The 11,225-nt window shown below is 43.6% G+C and overlaps 1 protein-coding gene across 1 annotated transcript; it reads right to left on the reverse strand.

Moving 5' to 3' along the window:
• Nucleotides 1–1,906: 1,906 nt before the first annotated feature.
• Nucleotides 1,907–6,279, reverse strand: LOC102804417 (carbohydrate sulfotransferase 11-like). The gene is made up of 3 exons (XM_006817684.3): nucleotides 6,158–6,279; nucleotides 3,738–3,973; nucleotides 1,907–3,332 (listed from the first exon to the last, which is right to left on the reverse strand). Exons 1-3 carry the CDS (start codon nucleotides 6,255–6,257, stop codon nucleotides 2,526–2,528), a joined length of 1,143 nt encoding a protein of 380 aa, XP_006817747.2. The 5' UTR covers nucleotides 6,258–6,279; the 3' UTR covers nucleotides 1,907–2,525.
• Nucleotides 6,280–11,225: the final 4,946 nt, after the last annotated feature.

An 11,225-nucleotide genomic window follows, 5' to 3' on the forward strand; every position in this document is an offset into this window, starting at 1 on the left:
TCAGACGGTTCAGCTCTAACGATTTCGTTTCTATAGCTAGAGGAAGAAAGGGGAGTATGAATTGGTTTCTGTCAATAATATCTGTGCAGTCTGCAAGGTCTGGTTTCCACTACTGTTGGAAATGTTAGTTGAAACAGCAGGGGTGCTTCCGGACTTCCGGATCTGCTGTCCCAACCAAATGGCCTTTGAGCTCAGCGATGTACCACTTACATTCATTCAGACTTTTCTGAGTGGACTGCCAACGTCCTGGCCAGGGCGAACGGGGATTCCACCAACACAACCTACACCTCAAAATGACGTACGTACACTGATTGGTGTAGTGAAAGGGAGATCCATGCCATCCCCCTGTTGGCCAGGAAGCTGACTTTTCGTCCATCGTTTGGGGGAAATGGACTTGTCCTCTATAGTTGTTGGCTATAGGCCAGCCTTGTCACCCACCTAGACCCCAAACAGGGGAACCAGGTAGGCGTCGGACTGAGCTATCAGGTTTCTCGCCGGGTAGAAAACCCCAGGAACCATTCCATACCTGATCGTCATCCCCCGATGAGCAAAATTGCCAACCCAGAGGATCAGGAGGAGTTGCTTCTGTGCCCAGTTCGAGCGCAGAGTAGCGACGAAAGCCATACTAAAAGGTTGAGGCATGACAGCAAGCACAGGTTTATATGTTATGGCCAGGGTACGCAGGACAGACCAGCCTCCCAAACTTCCATGACCAGGTGGATCACTGGCTCGAGTTATTAATCGTTCAGCTTCTTAGACACAGGGTCTATCGAGACACCAAGTACGGACACATGAGGTCCATGCGATTGCTAACTCACTAGCGTCAGGTGCCCCCTTGAACATATTCTGAGGGCAGGCTTCTGGAGAACGCAGAACGTCTTCATCAACTACTACCTAAGAGATACTCTTTAGTATGGGTCCCGTCGAAGTAGATCAGACTTTGGTTGCTGACTAAGCCTGAACGACCACAGGGATCTCTGCGCATGCGCATAGGCGATTAGTCAGTCTCATCAATTTTGCGGATTTATACCATCGGCACTTCCTTGAAAAGCTAGTTACCCCAGAATTTGGGTTGGGGTCTAGCATTCTCGGGCACACTGAACCCCGTCACGGCGGCAGCATTTTGGTTTTTGCCACGGTACGGCACAGGCAAGGTAAGACACCATTTCCTACATTGGAGAACGCAGAAAGTCTTTATCAACTACTACTACCTAAGAGATACTCAATCCAATGAGGATGGTCTCTTTAGAATGGGTCCGTCGTAGGTCAGACTTTGGTTGCTGACCCATTCTGAACGACCACAGGGATCCCTGTGCATAGGCGATAAGTTAGTCTCAGCAATTTTGCGGACAGACACCATTTCCTTCATTGGTCTTAACTAGGTGGTATAACGTAGTCTATTACTGGAGAGCATTGTCCCGGACTGGGACACACTTTTCATCCCTTTCTGTTTACTCAGAAACCCGCCACATATCGTCGTCTGACTCTGCCTAGAGTTCAAAATTGAACATTGTAATTGAACATAGTGAATTTAGGCAGAGGGTTCTTGGAACCCATCTATTTACATAGTTCATACCCACCATAAACTCTGGGTCCCCCAAACCCCCACTTTTTTTCCGTAGTGTTGGCTTAGTCCTCGGTGCAGAGAAAGAAGGAACCAGAGTGACGAGTAGACAAGAAGAAAACTCTTGATGTCATGGGGCTTCCCTTGATTTATTTCTCCATCATTGGCTGAATCGCAGATTAATGCCTACAGTTCAAAATTGTCAGTTTGACTGACCAGAGGCGGATTCCGAGAACCCTCTGCCTAAATTCAGGAGCCAGGAAGCAGAAAGAACGTCGTCAAGAGCTCATGTGTCACAGTCATAACATACAGATGCAATCGTGTTCAACTAACTTCATAAAATAGAATAAAAGAATAAGTTGATTATTCATGCAAATTGGTTATACATGAAACAAATATAGATAAACGATTGATTATAGAATTAAAGAATATAAAACTATCGTTCAGTTAGTCCTGCAGTAATAGGATAAAATTAAACACTATTTGAGGACCAAAAACAAGATTCGTACTCTCTTTATCCATTTGCGTGTAGGCTCTACTAATACCTAACTTGTCCATCTCGTTAAGCCACAATACCTCTTGCAATTTTTGTCACAAATATGGACATGAATTCCCTTTATGTGGATATATAAACATTAATACAAACATGATCTCGTGAATTCACAACTATATGAAAATACAAAGCGAGTGGTGAATATAGTAATTCTACATCAGCCTGATCAATTACTTGAATTAAGACGTTGTAATCAAATAAACGAAAATCAATTTCGTATTTTGGATACAGTCCCTAAATTTGCTGCTTCGAAAGTTGGCTACAGTACTTCACCAATACATCAACCGATGACGGTAAACTGAAAACCACCTCTTCAATACATACCATTTTTACAATTTAACAAATTCGTTGACCCCTTCGGTGGCGAGTGGTGATTATAGTAATTTTACATCAGATTATTTCCTCGAATTAAGACAGATTAAAAAACTCGGCAGCGTTGTAATCAAATAAACGGAAATCAATTTCGTATTTTGAATAAAGTCCTTCAATTTGCTGTTTAGACAGTTGGCTATAGTACTTAACCAATACATCAATCGATGAACTGTTCGTTCTGTGTGGAGCGTATGAAGAGAAATCAACAATATTACTTGCGTTGATTGCCTTCAGTACGCCCTCGCTGTCCTCATTTAGTGTTTCAAATTTTCCAAGAATGTCATAGTCGATATTGCACGGATTACATTGATTTGTAATCAATCCCCAGTGCTCATTTAATTGGTTCGAATCTGTTTTCAATATATGGTTAACAAAATCACTGAAACTTAACTTGTTTGATGCATAATTTATTTTATCCACCACAGTCATCCATGGGCGTATTTTTTTCAGGAGCACCCATTGCGGGGAATCACCGAGTTTATTAATATATGCAGATAGCAGCTTAGGTATGGGGTGTCTTGTAAACATGAACTTGGTGTATGTGCGCATGCGTAATTCAATTTCTGATTTGGTGTAACTATCCAAATGTGGGTAATTCAACCGATACACCAAACGGTTGCCAGGTATTTCTGATACGTTTTTGAAAGTTCCCCGCAACACAAGAAACACCTTTCGCCAGTTGGTACTAGCAACCTTTGCTGCTGGACAGTAGAGAATGTTGTAATTGTCGTCGACAAGAAGATTGTTATACTTGACTCTCTCAGCACTCAGTTCTGGATATTGTTGGCACATCATAGCAACATGCTCTTTTCTTCTTTTTTGTATTACTTTCCAGCCGAGCATCTACAGGTGGACAAAGAAGATTGATAAAAACGATCAATGTCACGTAAAATAGTAGAATCTGTGTAGTGGCTTACTTTCTCACAAATTGCTTTAACTTACACTCTATAGTATGTCGTTACATACTCAATACTGAAATGAACTCACTATTTTTCCAGCATATATATTGTTCTGAAGACTATATTGTCGTGAACTCACTGTATTGACATGTACTCATTCTATTGTTATGAACTTACTCCATGATTATGAAGTCAGTTTTTTGGTATGCAATCACTCTTTGTGACAAAGCCGCTCTATTATAAAATTACGTTCACAGAGCATCATAGCTAGTAGATACACAAAATAACCACGCGCTGGAAAACCATTTCACACTACAAAATAAGAATTCGTAATGTCTTTAAAACTAACCGTGTTTCTGCGATCCCGTTCTGTTGTCGAGGACTCGCTTTGGTCTCTATGATTCTCCGTGATTCTGGGTACTCGTGCTGTTGTCAATATTTCGCTGTTCTCCCTAGACTTCAACGTACTTCTTGATAAGAGTGGCGTAGATGCGGTGGTAAACTTGTCAATATTGGTTCTTGTATTCTGGACGGCGTCGTTTTTAAATGAATTGAAAACCCTATTTAACTTCATCTTCACATTAACTATAAATAAATGCAATGCATTGTTATATATTCAATAATTGAATTGAATTGAACAATAGCTCAGATTCAGTACGAATATAACGTAGAGAGGCCGGATCCAGAAAATTACTATAATTAATCAAATCCAATTTTCATCTCCCGTGGAACATAGAAACGCGACGTCACATTTCCACCGGGACCTGTATTGTGTGGCATGACGGGCCCCGACCCAAGTCAGTCCCATCTTTGCCACCACAGCTGTAACAGTCATGTGCCATGTTGTTTTGAGGTTTTCTTTTGCGTATATGTGAAAAATGATATTCCACAAATCGACATGACTCATATGATTGTTTTGTTATTACAATAGTCATCAGTAGTGTCATCAAATTTATAAAAAGATGTCCAAAATAAATAACTTCTTTTATAGTGAAATACCGTCTTCATTTTGATATGGGTGACCTTGAAACAATGGTATCATTGTATGAGCTAGAACACTCATAAAGTAATATTACAGATATTTGCTGTCAAAATTAGAAAGCATTTGTGTTTCTGCTATATTTAATTTCTATACATAACTTTCTTTAATTCATATTTGTGCGCATGCGCAAATAGTCAGTATACGAAAAAGCATGATTATGTTGAAAAGAAAAAAACGTGCGCACACTCACGAATAACGGATTTGGATTTTGTTCGCGCCAGACGGAAAGAACAGATATATTTATTCAAATAGATGTGTAACCTTTTATTGACATGTGCAATGACGATACTCAAAAAAGTCCAGGAAATTTCAAGAATAGTAGTTTGAAATTAGATATTCAAAAAGATTTTTTTTCTTTTGAACCACTGAACACATTGAGCTGACAAATGAATTTTTAACATGCAAATATAATGGTCATTTGGTTTTGCAAAGCTTTTTGTGATTGGTCATGTGGTTTGAATGCCATCTTTGATTTTTTTGACAGAGGTAGTATAGTATATATATATATGGCCCAAGACTAAGGATATAAAATAATGCTATCAGTCACGTGGTTCGCCGCCATCTTAGATTTTCTGCAAAATCGAACATTCAACTTGATTTTCTTATATATAGCATGAATGTTCAAAGCTGTTTACAAAAAAAAATTGATAGTTTACCGATCACCGATCGACTTGAAATCTTGCATGTAACATTTATGGCGAAACCATTTTTAGAAATATAAAAAATGTTGATCGGTCACGTAGTTTGGCCACCATGTTGTTTTTCTGAAAAAAAAAACAATGCCAAAATCTGGTGCATGTGTTTCCCATGCGTGCTTTAGCAAACACACTTTATTATATTTTACAGGTATCATGTATGGTCAAAACGTTTTGTGGGAAAATAATGAAATAATGTTATCAGTCACGTTATTTGTCCGTCATCTTCTATTTCTGGTATAGTTGACTACAATTTAGGGCTTTTATTTCTCATGAGTCTTTTAACTGATTAACTTGATGTACATGTGACATGGCCGATGTTCTTATGAAAAAATGTTGTTTCGTCACGTGTTTTTTCCGCCATCTTGAATATCTAGCAATAATGTTCAACAAGTTTGGCATTGTGGGTGAGTAATTAAAGCGATAAATTTAATATGTTGCATGTAGCGCCAAATCAATTCATTAAGAGAAAAATAAAAACATTCGAATTTGTCACAAAATATGGTTGTCAATTTCCCACATAAAGGCCACAAATTCAAGCACAGATATATATACAACTGAAAGTTATCAAAACATCATACTTTTAGCGGTCTAGGGGGGCTGAATTCTTTAAAAAATCTTCTTCTTATACATTTTAACGAAATAATAACAACAAACAAATTATTCAGTTTGCTGTGGACCTGGAACATGTTTAAGATATAAGTCAATTATGGCAATACAGGTATGATTCGTAACACCCATCAACATGCTCATCTGAGCCAATCAGCTCAAGTATACTTGAATCGATCCCCTTGTTTCATTTTTAATTAACCGTATGTCAACTTCTGTGCAGGTTGTTTTCATATTGTGTCTGTTTTTGTTATTTGAAAAATATACAATATATGCTTTTTTTCCTGAAATATGCAGTGTTTACTGGGGTGAATTTTATTGGAATTATTATTTCATCGAATGGAAGCTACAAACAAATACACCAAAAAGTACTCACAAATAAAATATGTGAATATACTTATTCACTGATAAGCTGGTACCTACCTTGGCTGAGAATAGATTGGTTAGATAGATATAACAGGGAAAACACACATGAAAAACCGCACAAAATAGCAAAAGTCCATTGATACGTACGCCTGTCCATTGCGCAACAGATGTACTCGGGGGGGATTAAGTGATGTATATAGTTGTAAACTGAAATATCACAAATAGAAACGCGTGTGATTTTACGTCTAAAGGCCATAGTGGCGTCAGATGCGAGACATAGTGCGCATGCGTGAATAATGTCAATGTGATTTTTTTCCTCAAATTCATATTTTTCGACGTCACATTGTACCTCACCGGAGTAGTCAGTATGTCACAATTACATTAATATTAAAATGTTATTTTACGACAGATTATGAGCTTTGGTCACATATCAAGACCTATTTAAGGCAGAACTCAACGTGGTTGTAACAATAATGCAATTTTCTTTATTTTAACATGTGACATTTCGTGTGTAAAAGTGAAATAAAAATACGAAGTCATATCTATATCTCAGTATCACAAAATTGAGGTTTATTATATATAGTATCTTTCAATATATTTGTTCAAGTCCACGCAGATTGATCACTGTTGATTTAGGTGAGGGTTCTTCGAACCCGCCTATTCACATAGTCCATACCCACCATAGACTCCGGTCAGTCAAAATGACTATTTTGAACTGTAGCCATTAATCAGTAATTCTGTCGGTGACGGAGAGATAGAATCTAGGTCAGTGGAAGCCCCATGACCCCAAGATTCTTTTACCCCTTACGTCACGAACCCACGTGACCGAGGCCACATGGCAGCACCATAGGCGGCCATACAATCACTCTGGTTCCTTTCTACCTGCCTCGAGGACTTAGACCAATGCGACGGAAAGAGTGGGGTGGTTGGGGGGGGTGACCCGGAGTCTATGGTGGGTATAAAATATGTGAATAGGCGGGTTCGGAGAACCCTCGCCTAAATTCACTATGTTCAATTACCCACTATAGACTCAGTTCAGTCAAAATGACTATTTTGACCTGTAGGCAGAGTCAGACGCCGATAGGTGGCGGGTTTTCCGAGCAAACAGAAAAAAATGATGATATTCTTTTACCAGTCCGGGGTGAAAACAAACTCAAAACCTTAGTTAAGACCCAAGAAGGGTGGTGTCTTACCTTGCCTGTACTATCCTCGAAGAAAGAAGCCAATGCCGCTGTGGTGACAGGGTTCGGTGTGCCCGAGAAAGCTAGACCCAAGCCGAATTCGGGGATGATAAGCTTGGAGTAGGATCGAAACAGTTCGCATGAGGGCGTAGGTTGAAATAAAGAAGCGAAACCTGGGAACTCCCAAGAAGTGCTAGTGGTACAGACAATCTGCCCGCAAGAATGCCGAGACTGTTTGCCAGGGCCGTAACACAAAACATGTGTTTGGTTCCCCGTCTGGAAAACCTGGTACAGTTCTCGTAGCAACTCAGCGCTCAGACTGGGCAGAGAAGCAATTCCTCCTGATCCTCCAGACCGACAAAATTTGACAGCCAGGGATGACGATCGGTTGAGGATTGTGTCCTGGGATTTGGTTTTAGGTGAGAAACCCGATTCGTGTCTTTAGTACAACTTGATCGTCCATAAAGGCGGCACAACCGTCCACGAAGGACAGTGCGCCTAGCTTTGACCGGCACCTACCTGAGGCAATGGCCAGTAGAAAGACTGTTTTCTACGTCAAAAACTTGAGTGGTGCTGAAACAAGGGGCTCAAAGGGTAGTCTGCTTTGTGCTTATAAAACAACCGACAGATCCCAATTGGGTGGTTCCCTTGAACGGACCCTTGGCCTCTGATTATGGAAAGCAGTAAACAGTCTCCTAATAATGGGAAAATCGGCTTGACTTGACCACAAAGAGTTTTCTATGATGGGGGACAAGGCTGACCTGTAGCTAACGATCACTGCGTAGGACAGACCCACTTCATCAAACATGTGGACAAAGAAGTCTGCTACCTAGTCTATAGAGAGATGGCATGAATCAATCTCCCTTTCACTACACCAAATGGTGTATGCTAGCCATTTCGAGTCGTAGGCAGCGTTGGTGGAATCCCTGTTCGCCCTGGCCAGGACGTTGACATCCCACTTAGATAGACCTGTCGTCTGCACGAGTCTACTGAGAGCCTCCATGCGTGTAAGTGGTACACTGCTGGGCTTGTTGGTAGTGTGCCGTTCAGTTGGGACAGCAAGTCCAGTGTGTCCGGCAGCACTACTGGTGTTTCGACTATCATTTCATGTGGGACCAGGGGATCGATAAGGCGTCCACAGCCCAGGAGTGTTACGTATGTTGGGAGCTTGGCGTTCCGGGGTGCGGCAAACAGGTCTATCTTTGGACCATCCCACAGCCGAAACAGCGTGGAGGCTACCCACTGGGGGATCTGCCACGCCGTGTTCTGGAGACGGAGGCAATTCGAAAGGGCGTCTGCCAGACCGTGGTGTGCGGTTAGCTCCACATTGTATTCCAGGCACCAAAGGAGGATTTGCTCTGCTAGGACCGACAACGATGGGGAACGCGTCCTCCCTCCTTGTTGATGTAGGAGACCACCGGTGTGTTGTCTGTGCAGAGCAGGACTCTGTGGTCTCGAACTTTGGGTCGGAAGCGTATAAGTGCTAGGTGCACTGCTTTCAGCTCGAGCCAGTTGATATGGTGGTCCCGAACCCACTGCGTGGGCCATATTCCTTGGGCTTGTTTATCCAATAGATGTGCTTCCCACACTTGGAGGGAGGCTGTGACGAGTGGGTCCAAGGGGACCCCCTGTCTGAGTTTGGTCAGTGACGACCTCCAGGACAGAGTTTCCTTGACTTGGTTCGGGATAAATATTTCGCCTGTTTAGTTCCTGTGAGCTTGGTGTTCCAATAACATTGGAACCTGGCGGTTGCGTAGTGCGGCCTGGGGAACTACCCTTTGAACGGAGGTCATCATTATGATGAGCTGCATTAGTTCTCAGAGGGACACTGAAGGAACGCTGACTAGGCGTTCTGCTAGGTTGCTTAGCGCTAGGCAACACGCTTGAGATGGGCCAACCAGGCCTACTTTGGTGTCGAACTCCATGCCCAGAAACACCAACTGTTGAGTTGGGTTGGGATGGAACTGTTTGTGATTTACTAGAAAGCCCAACTGGTGAAGTAAATCCTGAGTAAGCCTTACATGTCTGGTTATTAACCCCTTGTCTGGGTTGTGTAGCAACTAGTCGTCTAGGTACGGATTGATGTGTACCAACATTTGATGGAGCAGCTGTACTACCTGTTTCATCACTCTGGTGAACACATAGGGCACTGTGGATATCCTGAAGCACCCAAAATTCGAATACTTGGCCCAGGTGGGTGAATCGAAGGAGAGGGCAACTCGCTGGGTGCATCAGTATGTGCAGGTAAGCGTCGTATAAGTCTAAAGAGGCTAGCCAGTCGAGCCGGTGGATGGAGAGTAGAACACTGGATGTGTCTCCATGCGGAACCGATCGAGAAGCACATACCGGTTTAGTCTGCTTAGGTCCAGAACCGGACGCCAGCCACCTATAGATTTTGGTACTACGAATACATTTGAGTAGTCCGGACTTAGTGCCGGCTGAACTATTCTGTGTATGGCGCCCTTTCTTAGCAAACTGTCTACTTCCTGTCTGATTGCTTCCGCCTTGCGGGATTCCCTGGCAGTGCCTCCAACAGGGGGGATACTGACAGGGGCGGTGGAGATGTCAGCGGTATTCTGTAACCGAGTGTGACCACCTGGAGCGTCCAGGGATCGGTTACCAGCTGTCTCCAAGCCAAAATGCACTGGCGCAATCTGTGTGTGACAGGGATCTGTGGCCATCGGTGGTTGTAAGAGGGGGATTCTCATCTACCGTGAGGTGAGCTTCCCCGGAGATCTCTGGGGTTACTAAGCTGTAGCCTGATCTCTTGCTGAAAGCAAGCCCACCCCCCACCCCCGTCGCAGAGGTAAGCGTCAAACATGCTTCCCCTGCTGCCAGGGTTGACGACCACCCATGGAGGAGGAGGAGCCACCACCTGGTCCTCTCTTTCCCGGGAGAGCGCCGCTACCCTTCCCTCCTGCAGACGGGTATGAGCGCGTGCCTCCTGGCTAACTCTGGTTAGCGGAGCTAGTCCTAAGGTGTTGTGCGTTCTGTGCTTGGGGCACCCTCCCTTTATCATTGGCAACGACCAACTGGCTAGCGGATGCGACTTGGACCATTTGGTTTGGTTTCGACTGCACCCTCTATCTCCCCATCAAAGAGGGTGGGCAATGTCCAGTCTGCGTAACTGAGGCGGTGGCGTACCCCCTGACTCAGTTCGCCGGCGAAAACACACGCGTCTAAAACCGTGTCCCGCTGCACAGTAGTAGCTCCAGCCAAGAGAGCCATATGACACTGGAAGATATCGCACATAGCCGTGCAGTGGCCTACCATTAACTGTGTCGCCAGGTCTAGAAGGCGAGTGCGTTCTGCGTCTGAGGTCTCAGGGTCCTGGTCGCGCACAAGAATGCGCACAAGAAAAAACAGACTCTGCAGATGCCCTCCGATCAGTGAGGGGAGACCGAAATACATCAGCACCCCTACTATCGGACCCTTTGCTTGGTATCCCAGTATGAGAACCAGTAACCGAGCACGAGGACTTATCACTCATGCCAACGCACATACCCATGCTGGTATACAATTGCCGCACGACCTTTTCACGAGCGAGCGACGCGGTAAGTCTCGGCTATTTTTACATACTGCTGGAAAGAATCCCAGGCTTCAGAACCCCTGTGATTGCAAATATTCTCTGGGCAGACACCCGAACCCCAAACGCACGTGATACAACGGGTTCCATTCCTGCAAGTTCTGTGTACACTGATTGCAGATTCGCCTCAAAAACTGAGGAGATAATACCGGCGGTGAGCCTCTGGCGCTGCCATTGCATCTATCCATTTCTAAATACATTATAAATAAAAGACGGCATGAAAGAGTGAATGTGTGGCCGCCTATGGCGCTGTCATTTGGTCTCGGTCACGTGGGTTCGTGACGTAAGAGGTAAAAGAATCTTGGGAATCGCTGATTAATGCCTATAGTTCAAAATAGTCATTTTGACTGACCGGAGT

The sequence above is a fragment of the Saccoglossus kowalevskii genome, chromosome 9 (assembly GCF_978046115.1).
Source record: "Saccoglossus kowalevskii chromosome 9, keSacKowa6.1, whole genome shotgun sequence".
Lineage (NCBI taxonomy): Eukaryota > Metazoa > Hemichordata > Enteropneusta > Harrimaniidae > Saccoglossus > Saccoglossus kowalevskii.